General features: G+C 33.1%; 1 protein-coding gene across 2 annotated transcripts in view; it reads left to right on the top strand.

Annotated features, from left to right (window-relative positions):
* Positions 1–12,357: 12,357 nt before the first annotated feature.
* Positions 12,358–24,248, top strand: part of LOC138714995 (uncharacterized) — a 38,443-nt gene continuing 26,552 nt past the window's right edge. Inside the window, exons 1-2 of one of the 2 annotated variants that reach the window (XM_069847393.1) lie at positions 12,358–12,494; positions 23,708–23,793. In XM_069847393.1, coding sequence (XP_069703494.1) covers positions 12,477–12,494; positions 23,708–23,793 — 104 coding nt within the window. In that variant the 5' untranslated portion in view covers positions 12,358–12,476. The remainder of the gene's footprint in view (positions 12,495–23,707; positions 23,794–24,248) is intronic. The other variant, XM_069847484.1, reaches the window with a different exon arrangement.

The following is a 24,248-nucleotide window of genomic DNA, read 5'->3' as shown; positions in this document are numbered from 1 at the left end:
GGTACAAGATGTTTTGTGTTCAAAGGTACAAGAGGGTGCACGTTTAAACAAATATGGCTCCGAAAACTAAGAGAGTCAAATAAATCATGGAAATTCAAATATGTTATTACTCACCAGATGATAGGGAACACACCGTACTTGAAAGATATTAACAAATGCAATCTGGTTTTGTGTTAGAAAACATGTATCAATGAACGAAATGTTTACTTTTGGTACTAAAAAAACTTCTTTTGTCTACGGAACTCACACTTTGCAATAAATCAAACTGAAACTACGACCAGAGCTACTTAGCGGCTTTCTCTACAATCTACTTCATTTTGAGTCCTCTAGGTAGCAGCAAAAATTAAAAAACAAAAAATGTTCAGAGGTACACTATGCTAAAGGTACAAGTCTCCCCTATACTGTATAAATAAATATATCCCGTAACACAAAATAAGAAATAACAGAAACACCAGCAAACAAGAGAAAAAAATCTGCCATCATAAAACCAAACTTTTACTTAAGGAGAGAAAACGCGATCATAATCTTTAGATTAACCGTATTTATAAATCCGGGCCTAAGAGGAAGACAATGGAAAAGATGGATCGGCCAAATTAAGAGAAATCTACTTCAGAAACGGAGATGAAGATGGAGAGAAATATACAAACAAGTTTGGAAAGATGGAGACAATTAGAGGCATTTTTGGAATCGATCTTCCGAAAGAGGACATGATAAGAGAATGAAGATGATGGCGACGATGATGATATAATCGGAATCGACTTTGGCTCACTTTTGTAAGTAGCTTTGAAGCAGGCTAAAGTACGGCTCGAGTCACTAGTGTCTTAAATTTACCAGGTTTTAAAAACAGTCTTCTGTTCCTGTTGTTTATAGACCGGTGACTGCCCCTGGCAGGTGGTGGAAGCCAGCCTGGACACAAAGTTATAAGCGGACGACATGTCACTTTCCCTATTTATTCAACGGCACAAACCTCGGGTTTTATTACAGGCATTCCACGAGATTAACAGCCCCACGCTTAAATACGCTGACAGAGATGATGGCCGCATTAACATATCCTCACCCGGAATTACCGTGTGGGAACGGACGGAGTGGCTGGAAAGAATGTCTCACTCAGCCACAACGAGGAGCATTCCTTCAAGCTGTTACTGCTCAGGAAATGAATTGAAAATGTGGGGATCCACCTGACAAATGAAGTGCATTCGGGATACTATGTCCTCTTAGTTTATTTCTACATTTGACGCTTCTTTTCAGTTCTGGGCTAATCGGAACCGTGTATATTTTCTCTGAAAAACGTTTCTGGTCTATTGAAAAATGTGACTAATAATAATAATAATAATAATAATAATAATAATAATCATCATCATCATCATCAATGGCACGACAGCCCTTCATGGGCCCTGGCCTTCTTCAGAAGTTTTCGCCATTCCTCCCTATCCAATGCCAAACTTCTCCAATTTCTAACACCCAAAGTCTTGATGTCATCCATCACACAGTCTTCCCATCTCAATCTGGGTCTCCCAACCTTCCTTCTTTCCATCGGAATAATTTTAAAAACTCTCTTCGTAACTCTATCATCTTGCATTCTCACAACATGCCCGGCCCAATCCAATCTTCTTATTTTTATGAATTTAACAATGTCCGGCTCATTATATAATCTGTACAGTTCGAAATTATATCTTCTTCTCCATGTTCCGTTTTCTCTAACTGGTCCAAAGATTTGCCTAAGAATCTTTCTTTCAAATGTACATAATAATGTCGCATCTGACTTCGACAATGGCCAAGTCTCAGACGCGTAAGATAGTACAGACCTTATAAGAATTTTATACATCATAATTTTTGTATTCCTAAATATAATTTGAGATTTCATATGTCTTCTAAGACCATAAAAGCATCTATTGGCAGATAATATTAGTTTTTTTTATTCCAGAACTAACATTATTTTTGTTGTTAATTTCAGAGCCAAGATAGATAAAACTATGGACAGTCTCAAATTTAAAAGAGCCTATTTCCATTTAAGGGGATCCATTTATATTAGCTCTCGTGACTGGCATATACTTTGTTTTCTTTTTATTAATTTGTAAATGCATTTTTCTTGCTGCCTTTTCCAGCTTAATAAAAGCCTCTTTCATTGCTGCCTGACTTCTTCCTATGGTATCTAAGTCGTCAACGTAAGCCAGCACCTGAATAATAATAATAATAATAATAATAATAATAATAATAATAATAATAATAATAATAATAATAATAATAATAATAATAATAATAATAAGCGATATAACCCTGCGCATTGAAAGGAGGGATAGATTACGTGAAAATAAACAAATATAAGATATTATACTTTTCAGATTAAGTGTACGATTAATTAAATGATTGCATCGAAAATTTAAACTAGCTGGCAACGTCGCAGTGCCCAAGATTCCACATGGAGGCTTGAACTCATCCGATGTGAGATGTAAACAAAAGGCTACGTATTGCAAATACAAGCGAATGCTTCGGCCCAGGTTTTCTTCGACAAAATTTAAAATCATCTCTTCTCTGTAAACAATTTCATCAGGTCGTTGTAGACCACGACTGCGAAATTGTTGGAATTACGTTGCCCGTGTCACCGACCAGCTAGCAGACAGGGATGAATATCTCTACACTGGGTAATGAATGAATGAATGACTGAATGGATATAGCCGTGATGTCTCATGTTGGACAAAGGCCTCCTGTGGTCCTGTGTTAGGGTTAGAACCCCCTTTACAGGGGTGGCTCATGGGTACTCAATTGGTGAGCCAATCCAGGAGAGTTGTAGATACTATCGTGGCACGGTTGTTAACCCTGTTAAACTTTACTAATCTCACCACTTTGTTCTTCGGTCCTTTTATGCATTGTCTACGGATTACTAACACCAGCAATTTGACAAACACTGAGATTACTATTTACAATATTTTAACTAGCACTTCCATGAACACTGGCTTTACCGTTTACAATATTTTAACTAGCAGTTTCACTTACACTGACTTTACTATTTACAATATTTTAATTGGCACTTTCACAAACAATGACTTTACTATTTACAATATTTTGACACATATGTTTGCTATTTTCAACTAACGCACAAAATCAGTGAGTTCACTATTTACAATTATTTAATATCCTACCAGAAACCTTTTTGCATACGCGCGTAAACGGCACGCCAGTTGCGATAAGCTAAGTTGAATGGCGATACAAACTTCACTTAAGATCACGTAACACTGGGACAAGACGACCTCTACTACCAATTACCCCCTATCCCTAGCGAAAGAAAGTCAAGAACAGTTGATCAGTGTTGCCATGCCTAGTCTTGTTAGTCAGGCAACAAATTTGCAATACTTTTTATTTAATTTACACGAAAACCGTCCATTCTATCGAAATTCGACAAAGGAAAGCACATTGTTTATTACATTCTCTATTGGTATTGACAGAAATCAAGATTCTATGAATAGTAATTATCCACAACGATGACGTTAAATTTTTCGGAAAAAAAAAAAAAACTTTTATTTCGGAAACTATATGGTATTAGACTTTTTTGTTATAATCAATATGACCAATTCGCTCTGCAAAGCTGTAGAGTTATTTCACGTCCACTATATATATATATATATATATATATATATATATATATATATATGGTGTTAAAAAAAGTATTCAGTATTTTCAGAGGTGGTAATAGGCTTATCATCAAAACAGAAAAAGTCTAACAAAATGGATTCTAAAATTAATTATTAAGTGGAAATTATCATTCTTTGTTTCGCCTCTGGCGCTTCCACATGCGCATAAATCTACTTTTACTCTCTTGCTATTTTCACATTACTAATTGTACGCCAGTTTGTTCTTCCTTTTAGAGCCTATTTGAATATCTAAACCTTATATTTTAATGCCTATTTGCCTGCCTATTTGAAAAATGTTTAGTACTTGATTATTCGTTCCCTGATACTTACACCTAGCGTACGCAAAGTTACACTTGTTCAGTTCATCTCTGTTGCTTTTGTAATTACATCATTAAATCTAGTATGAATCTTGTATGAATGAAGATATTATCTGCCCTATTCTGGTGAACGATAATGTATACGCACGTATACAGGAGGAAAGAATTTCCAGTGGAAATATAATGGACCACTTCCTGAAAAATATGGACTTAACGACTTCCTACCACACAAAAAATCAGTAACCAAAACCCACAAAAAGAAAAAAAAAATGAATACAACCGCAACATAAACTCATTTATTGTGGAAAACATTTTTTAAGGTTTCCAACACTCGTTGCGGGATTTTTCTTGCTTGCTTCCTTCGGCATGTGATATTATAGCTTATAGCTTCGTGACGGTGGGTTAATTACGAAGACGAGCAAGGAAGGAACCTATATTGGAAACATTAAACCTAATTACTATTAATTTATCGTGTTATCGATGGAAAGAAACCATATACTATTAAATCACTACGGCAGAAACGTAAGCTTATGATTTAACAACAAAATAATAATAATAATAATAATAATAATAATAATAATAATAATAATAATAATAATAGATTTCAAAAAGGCATATGACTCGGTTAAGAGGGAAGTATTATACGATATTCTTATTGAATTTGGTATTCCAAAGAAACTAGTTCGATTAATTAAAATGTGTCTCAGTGAAACACACAGCAGACTACGTATAGACCTAGGTCAGTTTCTATCTGATGCTTTTCCAATTCACTGCGGGCTAAAGCAGGGAGATGCACTATCACCTTTACTTTTTAACTTCGCTTTAGAATATGCCATTAGGAAAGTTCAGGATAACAGGCAGGGTTTGGAATTGAACGGGTTACATCAGCTTCTTGTCTATGCGGATGACGTGGATATGTTAGGAGAAAATACACAAACGATTAGGGAAAACACGGAAATTTTACTTGAAGCAAGTAAAGCGATCGGTTTGGAAGTAAATCCCGAAAAGACAAAGTATATGATTATGTCTCGTGACCAGAATATTGTACGAAATGGAACTATAAAAATTGGAGATTTATCCTTTGAAGGGGTGGAAAAATTCAAATATCTTGGAGCAACAGTAACAAATATAAATGATGTATGTATCAAATATGAATGAGGTCTCGCCCACCTCATATTTTGCTCGACTAGTATCACTAGTCAGTTTGTTTTTATACCATTAAGTACGAGAAAAATTCGTACCGGCACCGGGAATCGAACCCAGGACCTCTCAGCTGTGCGCGCTGAGTGCTCTCTAACCAACTGAGCTATGCCGGGACCCGATTCACGACGCCGGCCGAACTCCTCTCGTAGTATCGTGTTACGGCCTTACTGCCTGCACTTGAGACGATACAGAGGTGGGCGAGACCTCATTCATATTTGATACATATATGATGTTAACAGTTTAAAGAAACTGTTGTTGAATATGGCCACAAAGTCATGTAATATGCGCTCCTGTACATATATGACGTGTATCGTCTCAAGTGCAGGCAGTAAGGCCGTAACACGATACTACGAGAGGAGTTCGGCCGGCGTCGTGAATCGGGTCACGGCATAGCTCAGTTGGTTAGAGAGCACTCAGCGCGCACAGCTGAGAGGTCCTGGGTTCGATTCCCGGTGCCGGTACGAATTTTTCTCGTACTTAATAGTATAAAAAAATATAAATGACACTCGGGAGGAAATTAAACGCAGAATAAATATGGGAAATGCGTGTTATTATTCGGTTGAGAAGCTTTTATCATCTAGTCTGCTGTCAAAAAATCTGAAAGTTAGAATTTATAAAACAGTTATATTACCGGTTCTTCTGTATGGTTGTGAAACTTGGACTCTCACTCTGAGAGAGGAACATAGGTTAAGGGTGTTTGAGAATAATGTGCTTAGGAAAATATTTGGGGCTAAGCGGGATGAAGTTACAGGAGAATGGAGAAAGTTACACAACACAGAACTGCACGCATTGTATTCTTCACCTGACATAATTAGGAACATAAAATCCAGACGTTTGAGATGGGCAGGACATGTAGCACGTATGGGCGAATCCAGAAATGCATATAGAGTGTTAGTTGGGAGACCGGAGGGAAAAAGACCTTTGGGGAGGCCGAGACGTAGATGGGAGGATAATATTAAAATGGATTTGAGGGAGGTGGGATATGATGATAGAGACTGGATTAATCTTGCACAGGATAGGGACCGATGGCGGGCTTATGTGAGGGCGGCAATGAACCTCCGGGTTCCTTAAAAGCCATTTGTGAGTAAGTAATAATAATAAATTTTAGATATTTATGCCCTACGGCCTACATGTAGTACCTTCTAAAACTCTACTTGACCTAGCCGCTAAGAAAATAGAGGTGAAAAGGAAAGGATTACATTTATGTGAAGTTTTACTTTTTTGTACTGTACAAGTTGTAAAATGAGTCAGAATTTCTTCCTTGCCAGAAATACCACGTGAGTTAGGTCAGTTTTTGTGTTACTTTTTACTTAATACGTAGTGGTTAGTGTTCTTGACACTCACTGAAGTCACTAAATCTTTTTAAGTACAGTAGGGTAATTTACTTATCCGTTTAAGGAAATCACTACAGGCTAATTATCATTTTAAAATAATTTTAACTATGTATTCAGTTTGTATTTCATTTTTTATTTAATTATTGAATAGATAGTGTTGTCGACACTAACTGAAGTCAGTGAATACTTTTAAGTGCTTCCCTCGTTTAAGGAGAGCTTATCTATAGTTAATTTCATATCTTAGTATGAGAGAACCAGATATTTGGAATAATTTTTGCTTTAGAATTATTATTAATTTAATATTTTGGCAGATAAGTGCAGTGGATTTAGAATGTGTAAAAATAGATTTTACATAAATACCAGTCGTACGGCAATAGAGAATCAACTTCACAGAAAGGACTAAGAAACGCTGAAAAAAAAAAAAAAAAACTAATGAAACTGCCAATACGTTACATTTCCTGTCTGATGTTTGAATTAGGTTAAGAAGAAAAACAATTTTGCTCTTCATGAGATTACGTTGCAGAGAAATGTGGAGACCTTCATAAGATGTGGCTACTTTATGTTAAGGAAGGAATATTTTCCCTTGTTTCTAAATAACATTAGTGTGCCCAAAGCCATTCCAGAAATTCTCAGAAAAAAACTTACTTGTCTATATCCCTTAAAATCTTCCCCTCTTTCAGGAAAATCTCTGTCGGCGCCTTACCTTCGCTGACTGTCAACCTCTGTTCTTTGTTTCAAAATGAGAGGCGCATTAATAATCTGGAACTATAATTTTATACGCTATTAAGTGATCCTGAATTTCGTGGCTATAAGAGGGATATGCCAAGTGTGACGAAGGCAGGGTTCGTCCGTCCTGACGGATGTACCCAAGTCACGCAACAGAGAGCGCGTTGAAGTAGGTCAGTCACTTGCCTCCACCACCCCTACAAAAAGCACACGATGATTATGTTACCCGGTACGCTTTCCCGTAATTTAAAACCTCTAACATCAACATTAGACGGCAAAATAGGCTAAAATTGAGTTTAAATTGTTTTTCAATACCATATATTTTTCCTTGGAGCTAAATTAGATGTATTCTGACAGAAAAGAAGGTTTGCGAGCACGAAAAGAAAATTAATTAAGAATAAAGAAATGAAAATGATTATGAATAAAAAGAGGAAAGTAAACGGGCAATGAAGACGAAAAAGAGAGGGAATAAACAAACAATAAAAACAGAATAAATCAACCCATAACAACAACACACATACACAACACATCCAACCACCCCACACAACACAAACAAGCTGCATTCCGAACAATGGTACACAGACTACTCAACATACCAATGAACCAACAAGATTACAACAAAGAGCTAAACACAATCAAATACATAGCACAAGAAAACGGATACAACCCTAACATAATAGAAAACATAATACGTAAGACAAAACATAATCACAAAAAAACATAAGAATACAACACAAACACAAGAACACAAAAAATACATCACACTAACATACGAAAACAAAAACACACACAAAATTGCAACCTCATTCAAGAAATTAAATTACGACATCGCATACAGAACAAATAACACTCTACAAAAACATCTCAACACACAAACAAACAAATACAACCACACAGGCGTATACAAACTCAAATGCAACACCTGCAACAACTTCTACATAGGACAGACAGGCAGATCGTTTCAAACACGTTACAAAGAACACATCACAGCCATAACAAAATTACAAAACACCTCCACATCTGCAGAACACATCACAAATGCTAACCACACCCACAGATACATCAACACAGACATGGAAATACTACACATCCAACCAAAAAGCCAGAAACTAAACACACTAGAACAATATGAAATATACAGACACACAAAAACACACCCCAACGAAATTCTCAACACACAACTCAACTTCAAAACACACATACTCTTTGACTCTACACTATACCACAGGAACACACCCTCACAGGAAACAGAACAAGAGGCGCCAAGGCCAACAACGACCAATTCTGAAGATGACCCATAAATAGGTCGAAACATGTAAACGAGGTACGTCGAAATTTAACACAGGAAAGTCTTACCATAGGCTACATATTCCGAAGTGATACAATGTTAAAAGTTGTGTAATCAAGATGTAGAATAAATCAAATAAACTTGGGGAGGAATATGCAAATGAATGTGGGCAAGATATGAAAAAATAGAGGGAAAAAATTAAGAGAGAAAAGATGACCAGGGGAAGTTAGAATATAAAGAAGAGAGGGTGAAATAGATAAAAAAAACGAGAAAGAAAGGCTATGCAACAAAGAAAATTAAATTAAAGGAAGACAAATTGGGAAATGAAAGGAAGAAAACAGAAAGAATAGGAAAAGATGGTAACAAGGAAGGTACAAGTAAAAAGAGGAATTGGACGTTAAAAAAGATGCAGAAAATATATAAAAACAGAAAGAAACTGCAAGGAATAGTGTAAAGTAGAAAGCCACAGAATAAAACGGAAAAGGAATAATGAAAGCGAGTAAAAAAATGGGAATAAAAGAAAGGCAGACAAAGAAAAAAAGAATTTCGAAAGAAATCAATGGAAGATAAAGTTAAACCAAGAAAAACAGGATAACATTAAAAACATAAATAGCCTACATGAAATATAGTGTTAAACAAAATAAGAAATTAAGGATAAAGATAATGTAGTAGGTAGGAGAATGAAAAAAGGTAAAGTTAAAGATGAGAGAAGAAATATAGCGTTAAAGATAAAAGATAAAATATATAGTAGAAGATGACAAATGGAACATAATGTTGAATCAGGTAAAGTTAAAGGTGAGAGAAGAAATATAGCGTTAAAGATAAAAGATAAAATATATAGTAGAAGTAAGATGACAAATGGAACATAAAGCTGAATCAAGAAAAGGATTACAGGTAAAGTTAAAGATGAGAGAAGAAATATAGCGTTAAAGATAAAAGATAAAATATATAGTAGAAGGAAGATGACAAATGGAACATAAAGTTGAATCAAGAAAAGGATTACAGGTAAAGTTAAAGATGAGAGAAGAAATATAGCGTTAAAGATAAAAGATAAAATATATAGTAGAAGGAAGATGACAAATGGAACATAAAGTTGAATCAAGAAAAGGATTACAGGTAAAGTTAAAGATGAGAGAAGAAATATAGCGTTAAGATAAAAGATAAAATATATACGTAGTAGAAGTAAGATGACAAATGGAACATAAAGCTGAATCAAGAAAAGGATTACAGGTAAAGTTAAAGATGAGAGAAGAAATATAGCGTTAAAGATAAAAGATAAAATATATAGTAGAAGTAAGATGACAAATGGAACATAAAACTGAATCAAGAAAAGGATTACAGGTAAATTTAAAGATGAGAGAAGAAATATAGCGTTAAAGATAAAAGATAAAATATATACGTAGTAGAAGTAAGATGACAAATGGAACATAAAGTTGAATCAAGAAAAGGATTACAGGTAAAGTTAAAGATGAGAGAAGAACTATAGCGTTAAAGATAAAAGATAACATATATACGTAGTAGAAGTAAGATGACAAATAGAACATAATGCTGAATCAAGAAAAGGATTACAACAGGTAAAATTAAAGATGAGAGAAGAAATATAGCGTTAAAAATAAAAGATAAAATATATAGTAGAAATAAGATGACAAATGGAACATCAAGTTGAATCAAGAAAAGAATTACAACAGGTAAAATTAAAGATGAGAGAAGAAATATAGCGTTAAAAATAAAAGATAAAATATATAGCAGAAGTAAGATGACAAATGGAACATAAAGTTGAATCAAGAAAAGGATTACAACAGGTAAAATTAAAGATGAGAGAAGAAATATAGCGTTAAAAATAAAAGATAAAATATATAGCAGAAGTAAGATGACAAATGGAACATAAAGTTGAATCAAGAAAAGGATTACAACAGGTAAAATTAAAGATGAGAGAAGAAATATGGCGTTAAAAATAAAAGATAAAATATATAGCAGAAGTAAGATGACAAATGGAACATAAAGTTGAATCAAGAAAAGGATTACAGGTAAAGTTAAAGCAAGAATAGAAACGAAAGAGATATTTAAACTAAGAAAAGAAATGAAAGATAAATTTAAAGTAAGAAAAGAAATTAAAGAGAAATTTAAACTAAGAAAGGAAATTAAAGATAAAGCTAAAGCAAGAAAAGAAATGAAAGGTAAAGTTGAAGCAAGAAAAGAAATTAGAGTTATTAGTTAAAGCAAAATAAGAAAGAAAAGCTAAAGCAAGAAAAAATTAAAGATAAAGTTAAAGTAGAAGCATTTAAGATAAGGTAAAATAAGAAAGGAAAGATGAAGTTAAAGCAAGAAAAATTGAAACAGAATTAAAGCGCTAAAAATGAAATATACGTTATAATTAAAGTAATAATGAGAGCTTATATTAAAGCAAATAAAACTGGAAAATGAAATTAAAGCATTAAATTTATGTGAGAAATGAAAGATAAGTTAAAGCAAAACGATTAACAGATGATAAAGTTAAAGGAAGAAAAGAAATGAAAGATAAAGTTAAATTAAGGAAAGAAATGGAATATAAAGTTGACGATACAAGAAAAGTAAGAAAAGAAATCAAATTAAAGTTAATGGAGCATAAGAAATGAAAGCTAAAATTAAATAGAAAAAAGAAATGAAAGATTAAGTTAAAGCAGTAAAGAAATTGAAGCTTCAGTTGAAAGCAAATTAGAAATTAAAGATAAAGTTTAAGGAAGAAAAATGAAGGAAAAATTAACTGAAAGCAAGGAAAGAAAGAAAAAAATGAAGCTGAAAGAAATAATGAAATGATAAATAAAATTAAAGAAATATAAATTAAAAAAGAAGTTAGAGCGAGAAAAGAATGAAAGATGAAGTTAAAGTAAGAAAAGAATGAAACAGAAATTTAAAGGAAGATAAGAAATGATGGATGATGTTAGAGCGAGAAAGGAAATGAAAAATAAGTTCAAAGGAAACTATAAAATGAAAGATGAAATTGAAGGAAAATTGGAATATACATTTGAAGAAATATAAGACATGAAAGAAAAAAGAAAAGAAACTGAAGATGAGGTTAAAGCAAAAAAGAACTGAAAGAAAAGAGATGAAAGAGGAAGTAAAGGAACAACGAAGGAAAAAATATGAACAATGAAGAAAAACGAGAAGAAAATAAAGAAGGACGGACGGAAAACAAATAAATTAAGGTAGGAAAGGTTTAAAGAAGAGGAAACGAAAAAAGTGCAAGGTAACTGAAAGGGGATAAAGGAAAAAAATATAGCAAAGGAAAAGAAAAGAAAAAGACAGAAAATGAAAGAAAGAAATAAAGAACATAATATGGTGAAATGTATGCATAGGAATAACTATGTGGAAGAAAAGAAAGCAAGACTGTGAAACAGCTGTCCGTGTCCGTGTCTGAGAGTGTCCGTAAACGAGAGTTAAATTTATCATTATTTCTATATTATTTCAGTTGGAACAAAAAATCTGTCCGTTTATGAGGAGTGTCCGTATCTTGGGGGTGTCCATAATGAGAGGTTTCACTGTATTTGATAATATGGTGAAATGTGTGCATAGGAATAACTATGCAAAAGACAAAAATTAAAGAAAATTATGAAATCATAAAATAAAAACGAAACATGGAATGAAAACGAAAAGGAAGAGGAAAAGGTAGAAAAAAAAAAGTAGACCTGAAGACGGAAGTGACATATTAATGCAGAAAGAAGAGGAACGGATGAAATTAATATTAAAACGGAAGAACAGAAGGAAGCCAGAAAGAAAGGCGCAGAGGAAATTGGATCGTGTGTGAATTGTTGGTTGTTAGCGGCTAATCAGTTGTGTTTGCTCAGGGTAAGCACACGGCACTACAGAGGACCGGTCGGTGGTCCGACGAGAGTCAAGGGCACGGCACCCCTCAGAGGGAAGGGTTGAGTATAAAACCAGGTACGCGGGTGGGCGATTGCGTCAGAACGTCAGAGCCCACCGAAAACAAGTGAGTGCATCCATGGCGGCTACTGCTATGGTGAGTGTGTGGATTGCATTTCTTATCCTGCAAGTGACAGCACCGACACCTGCAGGCTCACAAACTATAAATGGATATCGAATTTATACGTAACTAGGCTCATTGCAAATATAAGCTAAACTATAACGAATTTAGGGCCGAATTCATAGTCAACACTTATCGTAAGGAAACACTTAAGCAGCTGCTTATAATAATTTCCAATTCATAAATCCCACTGAAGTGAACACTTATTCAAATAAGGTAGCTTGTCAGCTTACTCAAGTGTTTCCTCATATGCATTGCAATCAGCTGATTCGGTATGCAATAGATGATGATTATGATTTAATTTAATTTATTGAGTTCTGTAATTAAAATGAAAATGAGTTTCGGCAAGCAAAAGATATATCAGAGATATGGAAAACCCTTTAGAGATGTATAATGATCAACAATTTAAGAGGAGATACCGTTTCGACAAGAACATTGTTGTGAATATTCTGGTGTCTCTTATTTAAATTCACAATACAACCATGAGGCTTACCGATTTCACCACTAGTGAAAGTACTGGTTGCTTTGAGATTTTATGATACAGCAGCATTTCAGGTAGATTTAAGTGGCATTTTTTTTTTTCGAAAATTATTCACGTCCCAACAAAGTGTTATTTGCATTTTTGTTTGTATTCTACCCAAGGAATAAGCTGTTAAAAATTTGCGTAATTATATCATTTCCACTTTGTTTAGCATAAAAATAACTGAAAAATAAATGAAAATTATTTACTTACAGGAATATATCCGGAGTCTGCATTAAACTCAACTGCAATTTTTTTCCACGTCAATTTTTTTTTTTTTGGAGAGAACAATTATAATTTTTTTTTTTTTTAATACTTTCGACGATATCTCCATATTTCATAACTAGTTATCTTAGCTCCTTTCTTTTCTGTAAAATGCTTTCTGCACATCTTGTATAATTTTAGCTCTATAATATTTACTTCTGTATTTGTGTATGACAATAATGCCGACTTAACAATTTGAAGGCGCTGGAAAACAATTGAATGTAGGAAAGCGCTCCCATCTAGCCATGTTGCCATATTTCTTTCGATGTCAAGGGAATGCTCAGGGCATATGAATGAGTAGCGTCTCTGCAATACGATCTGAAATAAGTGCTAAGGAAATGCTCATTACTTGTTTCCTCATTTTATAAGTGACGACTATGAATTTGACCCTTAGAGTTATTTTACACAAATGTTTCACAGTTAATCATATTTACAGTATTTTTAGGTCTGTAAAATTTATATAGAATTTTATTGTTATTCAAATTCTGTTTCTTTATGAATATTATTTTTATTTAATTTTATTGTATATCCAAGTTTATTGAACGCTTTTTTACCGTAAGGTATATTAGGGCTGTAATTAAATCATACATTATTATACACAAATACTTAAAAACTTACTTACAAATACACACTGAGCATATTACTAAGAAAAACAGACGTATTACATAAAACATACGTATGACATAAATACACAGACATTACATAAATATATATGACATAAAACATACATACATACATACATATATATATATATATATATATATATATATATATATATATATATATATATATATATATATAATTTGAACTGGTAATGAAAATTACGGGAAAACGGCTGAACGGATTTTAATAAATGACCCCTCATTTTGAAGCTTGGAATTCAAAGTTTTTCAGAAAAATAGTAGTTTTCAGTGAAATGTCAATTTTTCAACATAATTTTCCTATTTTCCAAAATCCATCTGTCGTCAGTTTTGAGAACTAGCTAATTGCATTTCAGAATAAAACAAAACACACACTACAGTAAACAATATTACACGAAGGCCATGATCTGCAAGAATGCTGACATATTTAGAGCTCAAATTAAATTGCTTATTAAAAACTTAACTTCCTAAAAATAATTTACTGGTTCGATTCTGTGTTGTATTAATTTTCTGGGTACAGCTGTGTATTGGATATTAAAAACTACAAAACTTGAGGTGGTTTGATGACATTATTACCATTAGAAATGAAGTATTATTGTAGTTAATGCCATGATGTGACTATTTTTCATTAATTATACATATTAATGCTACATTGATAATATGAAAGTGAAACGTTTTGGGGTTATATAAGTAGATGTAGAGAATAACTTATATTAGATTTTGATTTCTATATTTTACTGAGTGGCGGCTGTATAGTATATGTTACTGAAAGCTATACAACTTACGTAAGATAATATTATTAAAAATAAAATATTTTTATAGTTATTAATCAAGTGAGGTTGGGTCTTTTTCATATATTTAATGGCGGTGTGGTGTAGTATTGACTCGAGAGAGAGAGAGAGAGAGAGAGAGAGAAAGAGAGAGAGAGAGAAAGAGAGAGAGAGAGTATCTTTCATTATTATGGAAGCAAATAACTTTCAGGATGTCTGGTATTCATTGAAAATAAATCTAACAATGTTTATTTGAATGTCTAATGAACTTAGTTTGCAGCATTTGCTGCACAAGCCACTAGTTACATCACATATATGACATAAAACACACATATTACATTATATATGTACGACATAATGAAAACCATAGTTATATTATATAGTCTACAAATACGAAGATATAAGATAAAATAGACGTAATACTCGTACATAGAAATAAATAAACAATATATGAAACGCACTCATATTACATTAAATACTTTTCCAGGACATAACACACACAGACTTGTTACATAAAAAAAACGTATTTCATAGAATCATACATATTACATTAAGGACTTATATGACATAAAACACAGATATATGATACAAATACATAGATATGGCATGAAATAGATACATTACATACAAATGTATATTCAACTCATAAAACATAAACATATTACATAAAATACAAACGCAAAACATAAAAAACAGACAAATATTACATAAAAACATACATATACGGTATATGATATGAAACAGTGACATTACAGCTATTATTATTATTATTATTATTATTATTATTATTATTATTATTATTATTACTTATGAATATACAAAATATAACAGGAAAAAATTAGCCAATATTAAAAATCCATTAAGAAAATGTATTGCAAAATATTCACAGCATCCATCTACCGAGGTAGCTGTCTGATCTGTGTACAGCAAATTCTCTTGGAATCAATCGTATAAACAATGTCAGATTAAAATATCGAATTAATCCTCAGTTATACTTAACTGCGAGTTTTTGGTTGTATAAATACTAACTTTAGTTCATTTCGTCTTAACTTTAACTTAAAATAAATAACAGACGAATTTTCTCATGTTAATGATATTAACTGAAGCTTACAGAAAATATTTCCGACAGAAAAGAGAAAAAAATTCTCCTTGTAAGTAAAATGGCAAGAAAAGTTCATTTTAATTATATTTAGACGGTCTTCGGTTAATTTTTAAGTTCCGATTGTAGTGAAATGATATCGTACACAATTTTAATATATATTTTTTGGGTTGTTAAAATACCAAATAATATATTTATATCCAAGTTTGATTATTATAACATCTCATCTGGTTATGATATTGAATTTCCTGTGCTCCTCCAATTTTCCACGTACGAGTAAATCCGTTCATTGAACTTGATGATATACAATTTACAATGACGTTTCTGTTACCAAAATTTGTAGTGGAAGAACTTCAACAAAGATTACGTCCTCAGTTACAACCACAAACAAAACGAAATCAGGCCTGAAAGCAATGTTCACGATCTTCCTCAAACATATTGAGACGCATATTTAGAAGGCAGTGATGTTTGTTTTCTCTCTCATTGGTGAAACAGTTGAATATCAAATGGCTTTAAAAAATCAATTATTTCATTCATGTTTCACCATGTTACCACATGTTTTACTGCAAATATCAGTAATAATTAAACTTAGTTTACAATATGTTTGTAAGTTAATAACACGTAGAAACTAATCTCTAGTTATTTACTAATGTTCAGCTGAAAATAATAGTGACTTTTATAGAACACGTTTGGACTGAATTTGTTAATATTATTTATTATCTACCACTAAATCCATCCGAGAATAATACATTTTAATAAGACTATTAAAGAAAATAATGGAGTTTATTTAACAATTAAAATAAAGATGTTTATTACATTCAATTCCAACTATTTCCATTTTTAATGAAATATATTCTCGCATATAATAAAAGGTCAAATAGTAGGTAGTCTATCTGCAGCATAGATAGCAAATTTCTAAAAATGTTTAAGTGTGATAAATGTATTGTTGTACGTAGATTTAAGCCTCAAATCGAAAAATTTCTTCAAAGAATTTACGACTTGCAGAGATCTAAATTGATTGTTTTAAAAAATTAACACAACACTGCCCTTTTCGGAGAGCCCTTTTTATGTACTACACTGTTTATATTGTTAGAATTTGTAAACAACTCATTGATGTCATATTAACGTATGATTCGTTTCGACTATTAATTACATCGTTGTCTCGAATTGTTTGAAATTGTAACGAATAATATGTTATTGTAGAGAACTGGTTTCATTTGGAATTTAAGTAATTTAGAATTAGACTACGTTAAATTAATTATTTCTATGTTTACACTCCCCACATTTATTAATCTTCCCCATTTGTGTTTGAATATTAATGAATTCATTATGATGTCACATTCATGTGTTTATCCTTTATATTTTATCACGGCTGGCTGCATTCGAAACCCCTCTGTTTAAAATAGATCATAATTTCAGTCATCCAAGGCTACTGCAATTAATGACGGCATCGTATTAACAGAAAATTTCAGCAGATTTTTTTAATGTCAGTCGCATGATCGCTTAATGTGTGACCTTTACGTGCGATAGAATTTAAACTTCTCGAGCTGAAAATGTGCAGTAATGACTCTAAATGTTCGTGCAATGAGAGACGATAAATTACGGTTACATTTAACACTTTTATACTCGACATATTCTGTGACGGACGTTATAAGAGTAATTGGCATGTTGTTTTCACGGGATTGTGTATGTTGCTACGTTATTACGTAAATAAAATTGTTGATGTTTGTGGTTTTCCACCAATTTAAACAAATTAATGCATGAATTAATGATAGTGGGGCTGCTGCAGGGCAGTGCGTCTTCTGTGTAGTGTTGTGATGTTAAACAATCGAAACTAGTGAGTGAAATTATGCTGTTGAAAAGGTTCTTGCTCAAAATCAGGAGCTGAACGAGAGCGTTTCGTGAAAGGAAAGCTTGCAAATGAGCAGTGAAAAATTGAATAAAAATAAGACAAAAAAAAAAAAAACTAGAACGAGTGCAAGAATGCAGTGCAAGGAAAAAGGCATCTTCCAACCTCTCTTCTGCAGTTGAGTTATAAGTGTTAATGATTGTGTGAATGTTCCTACAACATCACGAAAAATGTACGAATATAATGCCTCATCTAACTGGTATGAGTGATTCTATTTTATTTATTTTATTGCTAGTATGTTTGAAATGAATACAAGTTAATAAATATCATGAAAGATAAACTGAATGAGTAAGACTCGTGCTCAGGAGGAGATTCCAATACAGACAAAAATAAAATTAAAATTGAGAGTGAATACAGATTAAATAGTGTTTAATATGTTTAAACCCAAACTGTAAATCCAATACAATTTTTTTTATTTTTTTTTTATTAATTTGGAGAGGATTCGTGGTTGAAATATTATTGGAATAAAATTTGTTTAATAATCTGGGACCTTGACTCATACTATGATAAAAAGCTGCATTGGTTTTACATTTTGGTTCAGACAAACGCAGAGAATTCATATTTTTAGTTGTATATTTATGTATATACCTTTCAAAGTTATTAAAATTTCTATGAAAATATTTTAATAAACTAAAATAATACATTTGTTTAATGTTGAAAACTTTGAAATGTTTAAACAATTATATCGTGGTTCGCCTTACAATAAAATTACTCATCAAATATCTCGAAAAGCAAATTTATAAACAACTAATTTGGTTTCGTCTGCTTTTTTCTTATCTTACTTTAGCTATCGTAAACCAATAAATTGTTCATTTTTTAAATTCCAAGAATTTCAGTTGTAATCAGTTACTATAAATACAAATATTTTTGGTAGTTAAAACTCAGTGACCAAATCGATACGATATACAAATCAGTGACTTTGGTGTATAGGAACAAAAAAAATGTTTAAATTGAACGGTTAAAATTTAATTTATATATATTAAACGTCTCTGCTGCCTACGGATAACACTATACATCTGTACCATGAGAGTTTCGCCTCACATTTCTATCCCAATTTTTTTAAATATCAAAATGGAGCAAAATCTGGGAAAAGCAAATCTACCTCCTATAGAGATTTGTTTCTGATCTCTGGAAACGATTTTGAATGACGTCCATGTGCGTCTGGAGTCATACAACAGCTGAATTGGGGCGAGAGCTGACAGACCAGTCAGTAGTGAGTAATTTCATAATCAGAGTGCACGGTGTCTCACAGCAGCAATCCCCAAGAAAATCGAACCTTTTTGGGAACGGTACATTACGACTCTTTCCGATGCCAAATACAGTGACGTGAAAATCATAGGAGCCTACAAAAAACGTGGATTCGTTATTTACAAGAAAGGCAACTTCTGTGTACTTAATAAGACTGGCAAAGCTCGGATGGGATTAATTCCAGAGGGGACAAAGGAAGCAAATTTTGAAAGCCAACATCAAAATTACGCTCTATACCTTTTCAGGAAAGGGTTGAGATAAATTTTAAGGTGAACGATTTCATTTTAAGAATGAAATATAGAAGAACATTTTTCAAATGCAATAAAATAACACATTTCTGTTACAGGAAAGATGTTTATACTAACTTAAAGAGTGTGCGTGCCAATTATGAAGCATTAATAGTTGCGAAAGTAACTTCTTGTATGAGAATAAAGTAAAAAATCAAAGTTTTGGGAAATTTCAATCAAAGTTTGATGTAATTAAAAAACTTTGTGCACCAGAATTTAAAAAATGGCGTCACAGCAGGTAATAAAGCACGTAATAATTTTATTAAATATATTTTTGACATGAAGATTATTTTACAGCGACTTTTTTTAATTACTGGTTTTTCATTATACTTAACCATAATTTATCCTCAAAATCCCATGCACCAGAGCTTTAAAAATAGCATTGCAGCAGCTAACAGAGACAAAAATGTACTTTAAATTACATATAATATATACCTACTTACTGGCTTTTAAGGAACCCGGAGGTTCATTGCCGCCCTCACATAAGCCCGCCATTGGTCCCTATCCTGAGCAAGATTAATCCAGTCTCTATGATCATATCCCACCTTCCTCAAATCCATTTTAATATTATCTTCCCATCAACGTCTCGGCCTCTCTAAAGATCTTTTTCCCTTCGGCCTCCCAACTAACACTCTATATGCATTTCTGGATTCGCCCATACGTGCTACATGCCCTGCCCATGTCAAACGTCTGGATTTAATGTTCCTAATTATGTCAGGTGAAGAATACAATGCGAGCAGTTCTGTGTTGTGTAACTTTCTCCATTCTCCTGTAACTTCATCCCTCTTATCCCCAAATATTTTCCTAAGTACCTTATTCTCAAACACCCTTAACCTTTATTCCTCTCTCAAAGTGATAGTCCAAGTTTCACAACCATAAAGAACAACCGGTAATATAACTGTTTTATAAATTCTAACTTTCAGATTTTTTGACAACACACTAGATGATAAAAGCTTCTCAACCGAATAATAACAGGCATTTCCCATATTTATTTTGTGTTTAATTTCCTCCCGAGTACCATTTATATTTGTTACTGTTGCTCCAAGATATTTGAACTTCTCCATCTCTTCAAAAGATAAATTACCAATTTTTATATTTTCATTTCGTACAATATTCTCGTCACGAGACATAATCATATACTTTGTCTTTTCGGGATTTACTTCCAAACCTATCTCTTTACTTGCTTCCAGTAAAAATCCCGTGTTTTCCTTAATCGTTTCTCCTAACATATTCACGTCATCCGCATAGACAAGCAGCTGATGTAACCCGTTCAATTCCAAACCCTGTTATCCTGCACTTTCCTAATGGCATACTCTAGAAGAAAGTTAAAAATTAAAGGTGATAGTGCATCTCCTTGCTTTAGCCCACAGTGAATTGGAAACGCATCAGACAGCAGCTGGCCTATACGAACTCTGCTGTACGTTTCACTGAGACACATTTTAATTAATCGAACTAGTTTCTTGGGAATACTAAATTCAATAAGAATATCATATAAAACCTCTCTTAATCGAGTCATATACCTTTTTGAAATCTATGAATAACTGATATAATATATAACATATAAAAATGTTTTTAAAGCAAAACTTCTTTAATTCACTTATTTTCCACCATATTGAAACAATCCTTTAGACTTTGTAATTTTGAAACGTCTTTAAGTCTGTTACTTAATAACGCTATATCAATTACTGGGTTATTTAACGTCGGTGAAATTGGTGATAGCGAGATTTATTAGGCGATATGAGGTCGAGGATTCACCGGTATGGGATTATCTGATGTTTTCCTTACAATTGAGAAATTGAGAAAAACCAAGTAATCAGATGAAACCGGAGCGTGCGAATTCCTAGTTATATGCTAAAATCATATTTGTTTCTATAATTCAGACTTAATAATTTCATCTCGTCGTTTTTTTTTTTTTTTGACGTAGTTCGTTTTGTTCCACTATGGCCCGAGCTTCTGCGCCGTTTAAGAATCAAAATAAACTCCATTTCACAGATTTCATGCAGGTGAGAGTGATCTAAAATTTGAGACCGGTCTTCTTTTTGTGAATGTTTGTGTTTCTTTCACAACAAGCGCTGTGTGGAATTAGTAAGTCTTGAAAACAATCTCTTCAATTTTGATTTCTGTTTAGAAGCATTAATTTACGACCACAGTCTTGAGAGCTTTGTAAACAAACATTCGTGTTATGTTGGCTCAGACTAAAAACGCGTGCGAAAGTTTTAGTCATGCAGCAAAAAAAAAAGAACAATACTTCACACGTCGCTTTTAAGATGTGGTAAGACTTTTAATTTTTTTAGGGTTCAAAAGCGGGAGAAAACATTATCTCATGTTCGTTTCTGTAGTTTCTCTTTACGCAAACGTGATGTTTAATCAATTTTGTTTACTTTGGATATAAGCTTTCCTGAAATAGCTGGATTCAGGATAACTGTCGTCATCGTCATCATCGTCGTCGTTCGCCATCATCGCCATCATCATCATCATCATCATCATCATCATCATCATCATCATCATCATCATCAACTTTAAGAATCAGCTAACTTGGTTGTTTTGGCTTCACAAAATGTAGATTAATTTAAAATTATCTTCCACAGCTTTCTATCAATCTGTTCATTTTTTTTTTTGGGTTTTGTCCTTAGTTGTAATTGAGAAAAAATATTTTTTAATTCTTCTTCTTTGCTCTTTCTTGCAGATCTAGGTCAATGCCGGTACTGCGATTACAAACATTTATTCGATCCATCAGCGATATGGAATTTCTGAATTTGTTCCTTCTGTTTTGTAATTTAAGGGAGGTTGAGATACGGTACAGTTCTAGTTACTGGAATATGAGTAGAATTAATTACTTTCTTCCCCTCAGTAACCAAAAATCCTTTTGTTTTACAATTTTGTACACTTCATATAAACTAGTTCTATTACTGAAAACTATTTTCACATTTGAAGAGTCCACTGCAAGAATGATGGATGTCATTTGGAATACATTTTGCAGGGGAAGCAATTGAAAGTTTGAAATGCTTAGCGCTCAAAGCTTAACTGTGATTTTCCGATCATTACTAGATAATGACTATCAGTGTTAATGCCATATAACTAGACTTCGTTGAATTGCCACACTCAGCATGCAATCAGGTTGCCTATGTACGGTAGTATAGAAGAGGTGAGCGATCGCCCGGTCTCGTAGTATAAGCAATTCATGTTAAGAGTTGTGACCGGTCCAAATAGATAGAGCAGCTACAGCTAATGTATACCTATGTAAGCACTTGTTTTTGCATTACTGTGGTTGGAATAGTCAAAGCTTAACATTTGTTCAGTGCAGACAAGAATTCAACCAAACATACTACAATGAGAGTGTTGCTGTTCCAAACAATTGCCCCTGGAATATCCTTACTCCCGCAGCCAGTCTCGACCCGTTGGAAAACGTGGTTGGATGCTGTTAATTATTACGCAAAATATCACGGCAAAATAATGGCGGTAATTGATGCATTGGATAGCACAGACAGTTCCGCTGTAGCAGATCTGTAAAATCATTGCTTTCTGAACAGCTATTGGAAGATATTCTGTTCATTGATTCTAATTTTAAAATCGTGTCCAAAAGCATCACCCTGTTAGAATCGTCTAATCTACAAATCTCAGAAGCCCTTAATATAGTGTATAAAGTATCACAAACCGTTATCCAAAATAACAGTTCACTAATTTCAGAAAAAGTGAAATGTAAGTTGAGAAACATTATTGCTAAAAATTCTGCCTATTCACAACTTCATATTATAAATAATGTACTATCAGGGTACGACAAGACATCTGAAGTTGGTGTACTGAAAAGTAGTGACTTTCCGTTCTTCAAATATGCACCTATTACATCGTGTGTTGTTGAACGTACATTTTCCCAATATAAAAACTGTTTGAGTGATCATCGAAGGAGATTACTTTGCAGTCGCTCAAAATGTACGTAACTCTTCACTGCAATGCACATATTCAAGGATGATGTGAGTATATTACATTAAATTTTAAGAGTTAATATACGTATCTCACTACAAAATAATTGTGTATTTATATGTTTAGACGTTTCCTACTTCAGTGATCATTCAATATATTTCTTGAATGCAGGATACAGGTTTTATTGTAACCGCAGTATACTGCTCAGTGTCTACATCAGAGGTATACTCAATCTTTTGCACGCCCCCTTCTCATACAGTCTATACCGCGTGCGTAGTAAACCTTACGATTCTCGTGGCAATTCCACGAAGTCTACATATAACTCTCTATGTACATTCTATATGTCTTAAGCTATGCATTGACAATCTTGGTTCATTTTCGACAAGAAAGTGACATCCATCATTCTTGCAGTGGACTCTTCATTTATTCCAAATATTATAGTTAATGTATAGGCTAAACCTACGTTATAGTTGAAAATCTGAATCACCCCCTGGTGCACAGTGAAAAGGAAAGCTTGTGTTCTGTTGCAGTTGCTGTGGAGTTGTTTGCTAGCGTGTCTGGCTGCAGGACATGGCTTCTTCCTACCCAGCTTCTCCAGCAGCCAGCCAAAGAAATCGTACGTAACCTGCTCGCTATCAAAACTAATATCACGATACTAAGTTTCGACTAATGTTAAGGTTGTTGGCCTTTGTAGCAACCAAGACTAATTAACTCCATGCTAATTGTAGGTAATGTGTACACTTAGTTAGAAATTGTCACGACAGGTAATTAGAGAGTGTCACAACAGATTTTCTTATTCAGGGTTATGAATAATTATTATAGGAAGGAAGCAAAGATACATTAGAAAAACATATTATTATTCAATTGTTTTTACATTTATGTCTTCTACAGAGCGTTCAGCTAGGCTCTCCCCGGAAACACACTCATCAGACATGCTTGCATGACCGGCATAGACTGCGTCATAATTATTATTATTGTTGTTATCCAAATATTGAAACCCTATTTTATCCTTTGGTATATTAGGGTTGTAGGTTGTTACATGTAAAATACATTATATAGAGATAATACACA

This window comes from Periplaneta americana, chromosome 1, assembly GCF_040183065.1.
Source record: "Periplaneta americana isolate PAMFEO1 chromosome 1, P.americana_PAMFEO1_priV1, whole genome shotgun sequence".
NCBI classification, from domain to species: Eukaryota; Metazoa; Arthropoda; class Insecta; order Blattodea; family Blattidae; genus Periplaneta; species Periplaneta americana.
This window is presented reverse-complemented; position numbering and strand designations above follow the sequence as displayed.